A 16,143-nucleotide genomic window follows, 5' to 3' on the forward strand; every position below is an offset into this window, starting at 1 on the left:
ACTTGATTTAAAGCAGAAGGCACTTGGTTGTTTTGCTTTTTTTGTACCAGAGAAGGAACTCAGGACCTTGTGCTTGCAAGGCAGGCACAGTGCCACTGAGCTAAATCCCTGGCACAGGGACTTGGTATTGTGAAAAAGAGTACAGCTGGACAAAATTAGAAAAGAGGTCACCCCAAGTAGAAAGAATGAAAATCAATAAAGAATTTTTTAAAAAATTAAGTCCAAGACATAAGACTATCACCAGAGCAATCTTCCTAAAAACAAATGTAAATAATTTCTCTAGGTCACTCACTTGCCAAAAATTAGAACATACTCCCACAGCCTAGAGGTGATAGGGAGAATGTGTCAAGGTCAAGGAGCCCCTACCTACCTTTCCATTCTTGCTGTCATCAGGCTGGATGGTTTCCTTATCTGTTCCAGGGAGAAACCAACCATGTTCACTTCAGGTGTGTCCACAGCGCCTATCACAGGACCCAGCACACCGCAGGTGCTCAGAAAATGTTGGCTGATTCAACAGAAATGTGAATGCTTTCAGGCCCTTACGCTGTACCCTGCTCCCGCTCACCTGACCAGCCTGTTAGGTGAGTGGCACTGTTCAAAGCCCCACCGCATCCATGCACTGTGCTAACCACAGCACCAGAACATCTGCTCCTGCCGTTCTCACCTCCTGTTCCCACCGAATTCCATCCCTCCAGATCTCTACCACCCAGCATTCCTTGTTGATATGTTTTACCTGCCCCACTAACTTGGCAGGGACTGAGGAAGGCAAAAATTAACAATTTATGGCCAGGTAGACCTAGTTATGCTGCTCTGAGAAAAATGTATGCTAAATGCTTGGAAAAAAAGGGGGGGTGCTGGGGATTTAGCTCAGTGGTGCCACCCCCTACCTTGCAAGCGCAAGGACTCCAGATCCCAGTTCAATCCCCAGTACCAATAAAACAATAGTGCTTGGAACAGGGCCACAGACAGTATGTACTATCTTATGACAGTTCCACCACTGTTCATCTCTTCAGGGCCTTGGGTCTTTCACTGACGAAATGGGTGACAAGAAATCCTCTAAACTGGACACGGTGGCACCCCTAGAACCCCATGTAATCCCAGCTATTTGGGAACTAAGGTAGGAGGATGGCAAACTCAAGGCCAGCCTGGGCCACTTCATGAGACTGTCTTAAAATAAAAAGTCAAAAGGGCTGGGGATGTAGCTTAGTGATAGGACACCCCTAGATTTGATTTCCACTATTGAAAAAAAAAAAAAAGAAGTCCTCTGCTAGGTGCCTTTCCATGAGGAGTAGGAGCATCTGAAGTCTCTAGGACCTTTCTTAGCTCACAGGACTCAGTCAAAAGCTCCAGTCAAGAGCCCCCTGGAAGCTCCTATCAGAGAGCTCCATGTGGGTGCATAGAAGATACCCAATAAAGGTCTACAGAGCTGGCATGTAGAATGACCCTGCAGTCCGAGGTACTTTGGAGGCCAAGGCAGGACTGCTTTTAAAAAAAGCAAAATAATCATACCACAGTGATATATGTGCACCCATGTTTATAGTGGCACAGTTTGTAATAGCTACAACTTGGAAACAGCCCATCTGCCCATCAGTTGGAAACTGGATAAAGAAGATGTGGTTTTTTTATAAAATGGAATACTACTCAGCCATAAGGAATGAGAAATCAGATTCATTCATAGGTAAATGGGTACATTTTGAGGATATGCTCCTAAGTGAAATAAATAATTCACACATATGCAAATACCGAATAGTTTCTCTGGTGTGAAAAACTAAAATAGTACTCAAGATCCTAATGGGACAATTAGCAACGTGAAATAGGAAGAAAAGGACCAAAGGTGTAGGGACAGTGAGAAGGATAGGTAAAGGGGAATGAGGGAAAAGGAAAAATATATGAGAAAATGTAAAAATGGAATTAAAGTGTTTGAAGGTGGGGAGGGGAGGAGGGGGTGAAGGGAGGGTGGGGAAAAGGGGAAAAAATGAAAACCAAGACCTGGCATGTAAAGGTACAAGATCCCAGTAATGAATGCAACTGTGCTGTCTACCTAGAATGTACCAATAAATTCAATTTAAAATAAAAAAATTTTTAAAAAAGCAAAATAAAACAGTGGATGTAGGGAGCTGAAGGAGCAATTGAGAGAAATGTATCCTAGTATCAATTCAGATGGAAACTTTTCCAGTCATCTACTCAATGAATATTTACCGGGCTTACTCTTAACGTACCAGGCTTCTCTGGGTCTGCATACAACAGTAAACACAGTCCTTGCCTTTAAAGGGAAAGCAGACAATCAGAGAGACAAGTGAATAGAAGCTTGGAGTTAAATGCTATGAAGAAGAAAAAGTAAGCAAACGAGGGCCAGCTAGGGGGTCGGCCAAGAGCTGCGGGAGGAAGACCTGAATACTCGGGGAGCTGTGTGATGAGACCCAACCTCAGTTACACACACTGTACCCCCTTTCTGCTGTCTCCGGTGCCAGACACCTGGCTCCTACTTCCCTTCTCAGCTCAGACCATGCTGGAACTCTGCTGAGCCAGCAACCATGTACATGTTTTTACTGGCCACTCGAGCCCCATAGGGAAGTAAAGAGATTATAGCCCTACCGCGACTGGTCTGTTCCCCAGGAAGTTCAGATCACTGTTCTCGCCAAACAGGTAACCCTCGGGGTGTGTTGAGTCAAACTTCTCTCCTCCCATGATGAAGTGGCTGGCAAAATAACTGCCTAGAGAAGGACAAACAGGAAAGAAAAAAAATCAAACATGCAGAAAGCAGTCAGACTGAACCAAGCAAAAAAGCTGATTTTTAAAAAGAAATCAGGTATGGTGGCGCATGCCCGTAATCCTAGTACTTGGAAGGCTGAGTCAGGAGGATCACTGTAAGTTCCAGGCCAGCCCAGTTTGGCCTACACAGAGACCCTGTCTCAAAAAACCTGAATGAATGAATGGAATGAATGAAAAGTTAACCTTAAATAAGTAATTAGAACAATTTCTAACCCCAGGGTTGTTCTCCTTTACTGATTTGGGAATAAATAAAAAAAAATCATAGCAGGGAAGAATCCAAGATAACAAACATAAATTATATCATTGTTTTTCTTTTAAGGTTCTTGAGTCTTTACCATAATCTGTCCAAAAATATCATCAGCCAAAAGACCAGAAGTCCCCATAATGCCCATTAATAAATACAGACATGCATTTTCCCCCTGACTTCTCCCTTTAAATGCAAAGTGATGAATCCATGTATTCGGGTCTTACCTACAGGTATTAGCATGTTTACACACACAGATCATCTTTGCTTAAATGCCAGCTTGTACCAACACACAGAAGTCTCAGTAGCCACCTACTGCTACTTCTGTGTCTCCAGAATCCTCTATGATGAAGGGTCTTCACCCTTTAACTTGCTACAGAATCTGGCTGCTTCTTAGGAAAACAGGAATTTAAATTACATAGCTCTCCCTGGCTTTACCTACCATTTACCAGGGGAGAGTTCAGTGCTCTGGAAGGAGAGCCACACACACTCGCTCAGCCTCACGTTCCTTAACGGAGCTAAGAACCAGGGCTGCAGGGACATCAGCTGAGGCAGGCCCTCTCCACCCCACCCTCACCAACCGGGGGCAGGGACATTTTCCCCGCAATAAAGAGGTGAAATCAGCGGCAGGGGTTAGAATTCCCCTCAGCCTCATCCAGACAGACCAAGGAACTGTCCCAAAATGTGATGGCACTGATAAGTCACCAGAGGAGGCTTAGGGACACTGACAGTTCCACCTAGGGAAACATTTTAACTTGATGACTGCACAAATATCTCTTACTCCAAATTTCTATCATCTGATTCTAAGGTAAGCTGTCCAAAGGAAAGGGATCACACCTTAATCAACTTTCTCAATGCTCTCGTACATCCCAACTCTCCAGCTAATACAAAGACCTTACGAAACCACAACAGGCTTATTTATGTGTTATGCAGCTAGCATATTCTAAACTTCTTTCAACCATTTTTGGGGCCAGGGATTTAGCTCAGCAGTTCCGCCGCCTGCCTTGCAAGCGCAAGGACTCGAGTTTGATCCCCGGTAAAAAAACAAATTTTTTTTTGTTGAAGATTTACAACAAACAGAACAAAATGGTGTTCAGTACTTTCAGCCTGTGGAGAAGCCAGAGGAGAAGAGAAGACAATTCTAACAGAAAAACTGAGGGCTGGGGATTTAGCTCAGTCGTTCCACCAACTCCTTCGCAAGTGCAAGGTCCGGAGTTCAACCCCCAGTACCAAAAAAAAGAAAGACTGAATCAAACATTCGTTTTCTTTTTTATTTTCAACATGTGGAGCTTTACTTTAGAAACACATAATAAAACAACATGGATCAGATCACTCACCACACAGTGAGGCAATTCTTGAATTAACGATCAGGAAAACATTCTTTGGGAGTGATGGCAGCGCAAATCAAAGCCGCCACTGAGGAATTCTTGAAAGTTACCCATCAAAACTTAATACAAAGAGCAGCCATCTGCAGTGACACAGCATGCAATTCATCACTTAGGAAAGCTTCAGAATCAATTATTTATGTCTTGCACTTGTTATCCCTATTTTCCAAGTGCATAATTTATAGAGGGGGCAGTGCCTACTTGCCTTCAGTTTTGTTGTCTTTTAACACAGCCTTCTCAAACAACCTAAGCCATTTACTGTTGAACCTTAGACTATATCTCCTGTACATTAGGGAATATATATTTACGGTACATTACATAAAGTTAGAAAAGTTGACAATTTTCCATCAATAGGTAGCTTGCTTCGTGATGAATAGGCATAGAGGGAAGCGGTTTTGGGTTAGCAGCTTGAGTTCAGGGTAGGACTAATGAGTTTCCAGTACCTGTGGGCGGTTGGGTGAGAGACCTGAGGGAAGAAATCCACAGGCAACTAGCTTAGAGTGGCAGTGACTGAACCTAGCAAAGGACATGCTCAAGTCCCTACAGATATGTCATATTATTTGCATATAACCTAGGCACATCTTCCCATATACTTTATTTTTTATTTTGTGCTTCTTCTGAGACAGGCTCTTGCTCTGTTGCCTTGAACTCACTATGGAGCCCAGGCTGGCTTTGAACTTGTGACAATCCTCCCACCTCAGCCTCCCAAGTACTGGGGTTACTGGTGTGCACCACAATGCCCGACTTCTTGTATACTTTATATGACCTCTAGGTTACTCATACTACCTAATACAATACAATGCCATGCAAATAGTTGTTATATTGTTTAGGGAATAAACATAAAAAATTTGTACTTTTTTGTTCAGTATAGACACAATTGTTTTTCTTGAATACTCTTGATCCACAGTTAGATGAATCTGCAGGTGCAGAACCCATGCATATATATTGGAAGGCTATTTTGAGAACTGATAAGTACCGTAAGGGGAAAGTATGAAGCACTTATCATACTTCTCCTATATGAGCTGTACTTCTGTGTGAATGACCAATTAACAGATGAGGGGAGTCTCTCTCTATAGTGTACTCCAACTAATAAACACAGAAGGACTATCAATTATTCAGTACACCCCTTAACAAATTAATGAATCATCAATCACCAATTCAATGACCAGATATGAGCCTAGTGATGGAAAATACAACAAAGTCACATTGCCAAGTATGGACACTTTTAAAGCTTTCAGAAAACAAATTTGATCAAACAGAGGATTCTAACCACCAATTCACAGGAAATAGAACAGAATATGATTAATGATAGTTCAGGGAGGCAATCATAAAAATTCAGTTTGGGGAAAACTACTAGGTAAATGAACAAGTTTCCTCAACAAATATATAAGAAAGTATGATTTAAAAAATAATAATAATAAGATAAGGGGGCCAGGGATTTAGCTCAGAGGTTCTGCTGCCTGCCTTGTAAATGCAAGGACCCAAGTTCAATCCCCAGTACCACCCCCCCAAAAAAGGTAATGGCCAGGCATGGTGGTACACACCTGTAAGCCCAGCACTTGGGAGGCTGAGGTAGTAGGATTGCCATGAGTTCAAGGCCAGCCTAAGATACATAGTGAGTTCAAGGTAGTCTGAACTACCTAATGAGACCTTGTCTGAAATCCCCCCCCCCAAAAAAAAAGATAAATAGCTGAGCATCACAGAGCCTGCCTATAATCCCAGCACTTAGGAAGCTGAGGCACAAGAATTGCTGCAAGATTGAGGCCAGCCTGAACTACCATGAGAGCCTGTCCCAAAACAAACAAAAAATAAGACTGATGTTTAAATGCAAATTTAAAAAAAAATTTTTTTTGGTACCAGGGATTGAACTCAGGACCTTGTGCTTGTGAGGCAGGCGGCAAAACCATTGAGCTAAATCCCCAACCCTAATACAAATAAAAATTTATTATAGTAAAAGAAACATTGCTGAAAATCCTCCTGAAATTGCACCTCCCTGCTTTGAATATACTTCTCCCATCATTGTGCCACCTTCTGAACCAGTTCTGAAAGTGTTCCTTTGTGTCTTTCTGTGGCTGCCTTGATGTCCTGAATCAACTCAAAATGTTCATAGCAATTCCGTCAAATAATAACATTATAGTGAGTCCTCATCTGGCAGATCTGGCCCTATGCTACTTCTGGCTCTTCCCCCAAAGTCAAAATGACCATGAGAGGGACATATTTTGAACCAATTAGGAACACTGAGAAAGCCACAATAGTGCAACCTGAAAGGAGAGAAAATACTACAACAGAAAACCCAAAGTGCTTTACCTCCACATATCGAATAGTATGCAATCAGTAAAGACAAGGACCTTCTTGGTCCCAGCTAGAATTGTTCAAGCTTCTTTGTTGGTTCTTCTAAAATAACTGTTGAGAAATAATATACAAGGAAATTGTGGCCATTAAAAGCGTATTGGTTCACAGAAACATTATTCACAATGGTCAAAGGTAGAAATAAACTGGGTGTAGTGGGGCATGCCTGTAATCTCAGCACTTGGGAGACTGAGGCAGGTGGATCACTGCAAATCTGAAGCCAGCCTGGGCTACATAGTGAGGTCAAGGCCAGCCTGAATTACAGAGCAAGACAATGTCAAAAAAAAATAAAAAGAGGGGTAGAAATAATTAGAGCCTATCAACCAATGAATGGATGAACAAATGTAAAATATCCAGACACTGGAATATTATGCGTCCATAAAAAGGAATGAAGTACTCATTTGCACTATAGCGTGGAAGACGCTTGGAAATGTCAAACTGAGTGAAAGAAGCCAGACCCAAAAGGTCAGAGTATATGATTCCATGTACATGAAATGTCCAGATTTAGAAAAGCCATAGGGGGAGAAAGTAGCAGAGGCAGGGGAAAATGCGAATTAACTGCTTAAGAAGTACCTGATTTTATTTTGAGGTGATGAAATGATTAGAGTGGTATTTGTACAACACTGAGAATGTAAAAATGCTACTGAATTATTCATTTAAAAATGGTTAATTTTAGCTGGGTGTGGCGGCGCACGCCTGTTATCCCAGCACTTGGGAGGTTGAGACAGGAGGATTGCTGTGAGTTTGACACCAGCCTGGGCTACATAGTGAGTTCCAGGTCAGTCTCAACTACATAGTGAGACCCTGTCTCAAAAAAACAAAACAAAACAAAAAAAACAACAACAACAAAAAATGGTTAATTTTAGGGTGGGGATTTAACTCAGGGGTACCACACCTGCTTCACAAGCACAAGGTCCTGAGTTTGATCGGTAGTACCAAGAAAGAAAAAAGGTTAATTTTAGCTGGCACCTGTAGTCCCAACTAATGGGAGGTTAAGATAGGAGCCCAAGAGTTGGAGACCAGTTTGGGCAACAGCGAGAATCCATCTCAAATAAGTAACTAACTAAATAAATGAATAAAAAATAAAATGGTAAACTGTCTCCCCCCCACCCCAGAGAAAGGGTCTCACTATCTATGGTTGAGGCTAGTCTTGAACTCACTCTGTAGCCCAGGCTAGCCCTGAACTCACAGTGATCCTCCCAACTCAGCCTACTGAGTGCGAGGATACAGGCATGTATCACCGTGCCTGGCTCTTATACGTAAATTGGGTTGTATCTCAATTTAGAAAGAAGGGGGGGGACAGACAGAGAGAGAGAGAGAGAGAGAGAGAGAGAGAGAGAGAGAGACACGGGATGAAGAAAGGAAGGCTCCTACAAGGAACAAGAAGTCAGATTAATATTGTCATTTGAATTTTAGCTTCAATGTTCAAGCGTGTATTATTGTAAGCAATACACAGAACTTTACCAAAATTGTTCCTCTTTAACATCATCTGTGAGATAGGTGACACAGGGCCCATTTTTCAGTCGAGGACATGGAGGGTGGAAAAACCCAGTGATAGCACCAAGCTCCACGGCTAAGACGCAGCAAAAGCAGAGAGACCAGGCTTGAACCTGAGGCCTGCACACCTAACTACACACCATCTGCCTATCTGACAGAGGCCGAGCTGCGGGAGGAGATGGAAACCACTCCTGTCTCTCTCTCTACACACGCAGACATCACTGATTGCAAAATACATTTCAAGGACACAAGGCACATCGCCGATGACAATGAGATTGCACTCAAAGCAAGGAGGAGTATTTTGAGGGAGATATATGGCAACAACTTTTTTTTTTTCTTGACACCGGGGATCAAACTTAGGACCTTGACTTTCAAGGCAGGCAGTGACACCACTGAGCTAAATCCCCAGTGCAACAACTTCTAAAATTTAAATATTCATTGCATTTTTTATCATCCTGAATGTGTGTTACTTCACACATATATGGAAGGCAAGCCAACTGTTTAGAGTCCTTCATGGCATACACATCATCTGACTTACTTTTCCTGTGTTACAGGAAAAAGGACATCCACTAAGATGATAAAATGCTGAACCCAATAAGGTCTAGGTTTTTTTTCCTTTCTGGCAAAGGCAAACAAAAACTGTAAATCAGATATCAAAAAATATTTTGTTTTCCACATCAACTTGAAATACTATTTTTTAGTGATCTAATGGAGAGTAAATAAAATATACAGTCTTTTAGTCCAAAACAGAATATGGAATTAAACACAGATTACACTGTCCTTTGGAGTTTTTGCAAAAAAAAAAAAAAAGCAGAAGATCACTAGGCATAGACAAAAATTTTAGAACATACAAGGTTTTAACATATACAGAATTACCATACACCTTTAGAGTATAGAAAGAAGTATACTAATATAAGGCAAAACCCAATCCTAACTCTGAATACCAATACGAGAAATCACAAAGATCAATTAGATATTCATGAAACAAACAATTTTACTTCAATTTCCAGAGTACCTCAAAGTGTCTAGAGGCCGTATGTCCAGACCAAGACACGGGAGCACAGCTCAGCTCTCAGCAGGATGCCAGTGGGGATGACCACACGCAGCTGTTAAAGTCTCCATCTAAAATACTTCCTAGGGTAGGGGATTTAGTTCAGTGGTTCCACTGCCTGCCTTGCAAGTGAAAGGGCGGAGTTCAATCCCCAGTACCCGAAATAAAATACTTCCTAGCCAGGGGTAGTGGTACACACCTGCAATCCCCGCACTTAGGAGACTGAGACAAGAGGATCACTGCAAATTCAAGCCCAGCCTGAACTACAAAGTGAGACCCTGTCTTAAACAACAACAACAAAAAACCACAATAAATTGTATATATGTCCATTAATAGGAAGTATGGTTTAGTTTTTGGCTTGGTACTGGGGCCTTTGCACTGAGCTAAATCCTCAGCCTTTTTTTAATTTTCAGTATAAAACAGAGTATTGTTAAACTGCTAAACTGCCCAGGCTGGGCTCAAACTTGTATTTACTTTTTCTTTTTTTGGTACTGGGGATTGAACTCAGGACCTTGCATTTGTGAGGCAGGCAGCAGCACCACTGAGCTAAATCCCCAACCCCAAACTTGTGTTTTCCTGCTGCAGCCTCCCAGAGGGCTGAGATCACAGGTATATATCAAAGTGCCCACCTATTATTTATTTATTTGTTTGTTTACTTTTTTTTTTGTGGGACTGGGGATTGAGCCTAAGGCCTTCACACTAAGCTATATTCCCAGGCCTTTCTTATTTATTTTTTTCTTATAAAACAGTCTTACTAAGTTGCTAAAATGCCCATGGTAGACTCAAACTTGTGATCTTCCTGTCTCAGCCTCCTAGAGTGCTGGGATTACTAGCATTGTACCTGGCTATCATTTTTATTATAAAAAAGAAAGTTCCCCTTCATTAAAAAGAACAATAACATATCCTAAAGATTTGGCACACTTCTCCAAAAAATTAACATCTCTCTTTAAGAAGTAATCTTTAAAAAAACCAAAATAGCTAGGTGTGGTGTTGCATACTTAGAGGCTGAAGCAGAGCTGCTCTGAGTTCAAGCCTAGCCTGGGCAACACAGTGAATTTAAGGCCAGCCTGAACTGTGTGAGACCTTGTCTAAAAAAAAAAAAAAAAAAACCCACAAAATAAGATATCAATTAAACGCTAGGGGTATAACTCAATAGAGCATGATTTAGCATGCACAAGGCCCTGGGTTCAAATCTCAGCTGAGATAGAGAGACAGACAGAGAAAAGGAAGAAGAGGAAGAGGAAGGAGAGAGAAGGAAGGAGAAGAAGGGAGGGGAGAGGAAAGAGGGAAAAGAAAGGAAAGGAAGGAAGGAGAAATTGTCTTTAGGGAAAAATTATACCAAGCTTTTCTAAGCCAAAATGTGGAGAAAAAATTAATTATAAAAAAATCAACTCAGCTATAGTAGTAATGATTAAGAATTAAAATGTTATTTTTCCAGGCATGGTGGTGCATGTCTATAATCTCAGCTGCTCAGGAGGCTGAGGCAGGAGAATTGCTCAAACTCAGAAGTTGTACACCAGCCTGGGCCACACACTGAGATTCTACGTTGTTTTTCTGGTTTTTTGGAGACAGGGTCTCACTGTGTAGTTGAGACTGACCTGGAACTCACTATGGAGCCCAGGCTGGTCTCAACTCACAGCAATCCTCCTGCCTCAGCCTCCTGAGTGCTGGGATTACAGGCGTGCGCCACCATGCCTGGCCAACTCTACATTTTTTTTTTTAAGTCATTTGAAATAAGCTGATAGCAGCAAACATCCAGTGAAGTTAGTTTACACAAGGTATCCAGATCCTACTTTTGTTCACTCAAAAAATATCCATCAAGACACCTACTGTTTTTTCTCCAAAAAATGATCACACTTGGTGTTCCATTGTCTTAAATAACTTACAAGGCAGTAACCAACTGCCCTTTGATGTCTTCATCCATAGTTCTAGGCTTCCCACTTTAGATGCCTGGTTCAGTTTCAGTATTTTCACTTGTATTTTTTTGTTGTTGTTACTGGAGATTGAACTCGGGTCCTTTGCTTATACTGAATCTTCAAGATCGGACGCATATTTCTCACTCATTTTGGGTCAAAGCGGGCACATTAAGTTCTCTGCAGCCATGATTGCCCTGTGGCTGCTGTGTGGGATGCTACTCCTTAGCATCTGACTTCATCTTAGTCACTCTCAGCACTTCCTGGCTTTCCAGGAACTCAGCACAAGTCCACCCAGGTCTGTATGACATGGAGGAAACCCCATCCTCCCAGAGGCCACTTTTGAAGCCAGAGTTCCAAATCAATAGATTAACTTCAACTCTCCACAAAGACAAATACAACTAGTTGACTCTGATTATGTGAACAATAAGAAAAATCTCATTTAGAATTCACTATGTCAAATGAGTTACCTAATCAATTTTTTTTTTTTTTTTTGTACCAGGGATCGAACTAGGGACCTTGCGCTTGTGAGGCAGGCAGCGGAATCCCTCAGCTAAATCCCCAGCCCTACCTAATCATTTTAAATTTAAACTTTTGGGGCATATTCCTAATAGCACGGTGAAATTATTGGTTAACAGATTCCCTAAATTATGTCTGCCTCCATGAGATACTATGACATCTGCTACCAAATTACCATGAGACACACCACCATACTACAAAGGACAATTTAACTCACTTTCCTGCAGCTCTATGTTGATGGGCACCCTGAATGTTAACAAACAAAAAATTCAACTTTAAAATAACTTCATTCCAAATCTATGAAATCACTGAAATATGCTTGACTACATAAACAGGCTTAGGGGAAAAAAAACAAAACAAAACTGTTTAGACTTCTAAGTAAGAGTCCTTTGTTTACTATCATGGCATAATTCCGAACCAAAAAGTTTAAACTTTTGAAGTCATGAAAACTTTATATTTTACAAGCAAATTTTGGATTTCAGTCACTACTACATACTAAGAGGGAGTTTTTATGGCAAGACCTGTAATCAATCTTCAGCTCAGCCCTGTAATGCTACAGAGCTGCTTGTGTCTTTCACTCATTCTTTTTTTGGGGATGGGGGTACCGGGGATCGAACTCAGGTCCTTGTACTTGCAAGGAAGGTGGCAGAACCACTGAGCTAAATCCCCGGCCCCCTCATTCACTTATTTTTGAGGTTGGGGACTGAACCCGGGGCTTCATCCCCAGGCCTTTATTTTCTATTTTGACCCAGTCTCACTAAATTGTGCAATGACCTTGCACTCATGATCCCTATGCCTCCGCCTCCCAGATTATAAGCATGTGCCACTATGCCCAGCTTCATTCATACTTTTATTTTAAAAAATAACATAAGTAGTAAAAGTTCTTTACAAATAATACATAGAATGATACAACTTAAAGATAATAACACAACTGCATTCCATGACAAGTAATGGCATAACAACTGGGCGGTGGCCTTCCAGATTTTTCTCCACATACTCAAAACATCCAGGTTTTGTTTTGCTTTATTTTGGGAAAAAAAGGGGGGGATGGTTCACATTATCAATGTGCAATTTGCTTTCCTACCAAATGTACTCGTAGGCATCTTTCCATATCTGTACTTATGGCCGGACCTCGTTGCTTTTAATGGCCACACAGGGTTAATAATCGTATTATCCAGCCTTCTTGCTGAGGGCAAGCACAGTACTAATGAGCGCCATGCGGGTTATTTCTCACAGCCCTATGGGTCTGCATTTTTATTTTACAGGGGAAGAAAATGAAGCATTAAAGGCTAAGCAACTTTCCAAGGTCACACAGAAAGAGGCAGTGTCGGGTTCCCCAAGTGCAGAGCTGTGCTGTGTGCAGATTACCAGATTTAATTAACTGTTTCCCTACTGACAACAATATTCTCTAATTTTCTTTCCAGTTTATGTTGCTTCTCCCCGTTTTTTTTCCTTCCCTCACTCAAGTTGAGTGTTTTTACCTCTGGAATTTGTGGTTATGCACTGTGTGGGATAAGGATTTAATTTTTTTCACATATAGAAAATTTTACTAAATCTATTTATTTACTTTGGTACCAGGGATTGAACTATGGACCTTGTGCTGGGCTACCGAGCTAAATCCCCAGCCCTAAATCTATTTCTTGAATATTCCATTTACCCCAGAATTTGAAATGTTTTTATCACACTATATATCTAATAAGGACTCTGTTCTATTCTGAGCCAGAACAACATACTGTTGGCAGCTGTAGCTTCAGTATGTGAATCCAAGCACATAACAAAGGACACAAATCCTCCCCACATTCTCAAGTCTCCCACCCCAACCACCGTGCCTGTCTTCCTTCTACTTGGTGGCACTGGCAAATTCTTCTCTATTATTATAGTTTGATACCCTACGACCTCCCTGTATTTCTAATGCTATACATACTCCTCCTTCCCCCATTCCAAGTCAACTTCTTCACCGAAATTCTCATTCCCAAATGCTTCTGCTTCCCCTGTCCCCCAATCCTGGGACTGAAATAGAAACCACTGAGCTACATCTCCAGCCCTTCTAAGTTTTAGTTTGAGATAGGTCTTGTTGAATTGCCTAGGCTGGCCTTGAACTTGTGACTTTCCTGCCTCAGCCTCCCGAATAGCTGGGATTACAGGCGTGTGCCACCACAGCCAACTCTGCCTCTGCTTGATCTGAGACGTCACCAGTAACCATTCTTTTCTCTTTGCATTTTATTTTTTAAAACCAGAACATGTATCGCATGACTAATCGGTGACATTCCCAGGATGAACTGAATTCTGCAACAGCTGCCCTCTCCCGTCCTTCTTTCCTAATGCTTCTGTTTCTCTCCTCCCCTGGCTTACTTACCTCCTTCTACACCCGTATTCTGGTCTCCCAACTTAAAGAACAAATACAAAAACCCTCCATCTGCCAAGGTTAGTATCTCCCACTCCCGGCCCAGGCACCCATCCTCCGTCTGTCCCTGCCCAGCACCCACCGACCTGAAGTCTTCACAGGTCCCGGCCCTGCGGACCTCAGGAACACCTGCGCCCACAGCCTTCTCCCATCTCAGAGACACTCAGCAGAGCTCCACCCTCATACCCAGCGGCTCCCAAAACTCAGGCGGTTCTGGGTCTCCTCCTCTCATCTGCTCTACTCAGTGTCAGACAAAATCTTGGGCCTACCTCAAAGCTCGGTCCTGTCCTTGTGTTTTCTTCTGTTCCCCCTCTTCCTCACAGAGGAAGACTTTTGACTTTTGTTTTTTTTTTTCTTTTTTTGGTACCGGGGATTGAACTCAGGTCCTTGCGTTTGCAAGGCAGGCCACCCAACCGCTGAGCTAAGTCCCCAACCCTGACTTTTTTTTTTTTCCAAGACAGGTTCTCTTCATGTCTTTCAGCCTATCCTTGAACTCACTATGTAGCTCAGGCTGGCCTCAAACTTGCAACGATCCTTCTTGCTCAGCCTCCTGAGTGCTGGGATCACAGGTGTGTACCCCCACACCTGGCTGTACCCCTCACAAATCTTTAGTAAAAGCTATACTTTGAATACCTTCTGTAACTGGAATATTTTAGAGAAAATGAAGAATGGACTGATGTCACATTTACTGTGGGGCAGGGACAGCAAACTGGAGCCCAGGAGCCCAGATGGGGCCAACATTAGCCCCTTGGGAATTCTCAGAATTCTTGAAGAGGGCAGAAGAATGCTCCATTCTATGATTTGGAGGAGCAGGTAGGTTTCTGTCTAATTCTTAAGAGCAATAAAACCTCAGATACTATTTAGAACTCATTCTAAATGCAGTTCAGCTGAGCATGGTGACTGCAAACCTGTAATCTCACCTTCCCAGGAGGCTGAGCCAGGAGGATCTCAAATATGACGGTAGCCTGGGCTAATATAGAGGGGACTCCGTACAAAAACAAAAACCAACCAACCAACAAACAAAAAAAACACAGCAAGAGCAATTTCTGGTCCAGATTCTCAGCTTCTGTCAATGGTACTTCACTTCTGTGGTCACTTAGTCATCAGAGCCACAGAAAACACAGAACACTGCCAGGGTGGTCCACCTGCCTGCAAGCCCAGCACTCTGCGAGGCTGACTGCAAGTCTGAGCCCAGCCTGGGCAACTTAGCAACTTAGACCCTGTCTCAAAATATAAATAAACAGGCTGGGGCATTACCCCAGTGTACAAGCCCTGTGTGTCTAATTCTTGGTACCAAGGAGCAGTAAGGAAACTGCATGTCTTCCTTTTGTAAAATATCCTAGTCAACACAGCCCTGTTCAACTTCAATTGCAGTGGGTTATCACGGAACAACCGGCTACCAAATCTCTACGTTTCCAGTCTATTCTCCCAATCACCCACGCCTCCTTCTTAAAGAGATTCACTTTTTAGACTAATAAATTTGAGCCAGGCATGATGGTACATGCCTGTAATCCACACACACAGGAGGCTGAGGCAGGAGGATCACCAGCAGTTTGAGGCCAGCCTAGACTACATAGTGAATTCAAGACCAGCGTGAACTACACAGCAAGACCCTGTCTCAAAAAACTGAAACTAAAGAAATAAAATCTGAAAAAATAAATTTAACCCAAACTTTTAAAATAACTTAACTTAAATGGTTTTAACTTATTTATTTTTAGTTTTTTGAAACAGGATCTTGCTATGCAGTTCAGGCTGGCCTTGAACTCACTATGTAGCCCAGGCTAGCCTCAAACTTGCAGTGATTCTCCTGCCTCGGCCTCCTGAGTGCTGGGATCACAGATAAACACCACCATGCGCAGCTTTAAATGGTTTTTATTTTTATTTCATTTCTTTTTTATTGAGCTTATTGGTACTTTTTAATTTTTTAATTGAGTTCATTTTAAATGGCTTTTAGACAAAGTATGCTATTGCTTTCTCTCAATATTGACTCTTCTTAAAAAAAAAAAAAA

The 16,143-nt window shown here is 42.0% G+C and overlaps 1 protein-coding gene across 1 annotated transcript in view; it reads right to left on the reverse strand.

Moving 5' to 3' along the window:
* The window catches only part of Rnf157 (ring finger protein 157), a gene marked incomplete at its 5' end in the record, with an annotated part of 66,237 nt that extends 51,950 nt beyond the window's left edge, over positions 1-14,287 (reverse strand). The window contains 2 exons of the mRNA XM_010618442.2: positions 2,596-2,714; positions 14,221-14,287. Of these exons, the coding sequence (XP_010616744.2) occupies positions 2,596-2,714; positions 14,221-14,287 (186 nt within the window). The remainder of the gene's footprint in view (positions 1-2,595; positions 2,715-14,220) is intronic.
* Positions 14,288-16,143: the final 1,856 nt, after the last annotated feature.

Source organism: Fukomys damarensis, unplaced genomic scaffold (assembly GCF_012274545.1).
Source record: "Fukomys damarensis isolate Sample0158 unplaced genomic scaffold, DMR_v1.0_HiC HiC_scaffold_23, whole genome shotgun sequence".
Lineage (NCBI taxonomy): Eukaryota > Metazoa > Chordata > Mammalia > Rodentia > Bathyergidae > Fukomys > Fukomys damarensis.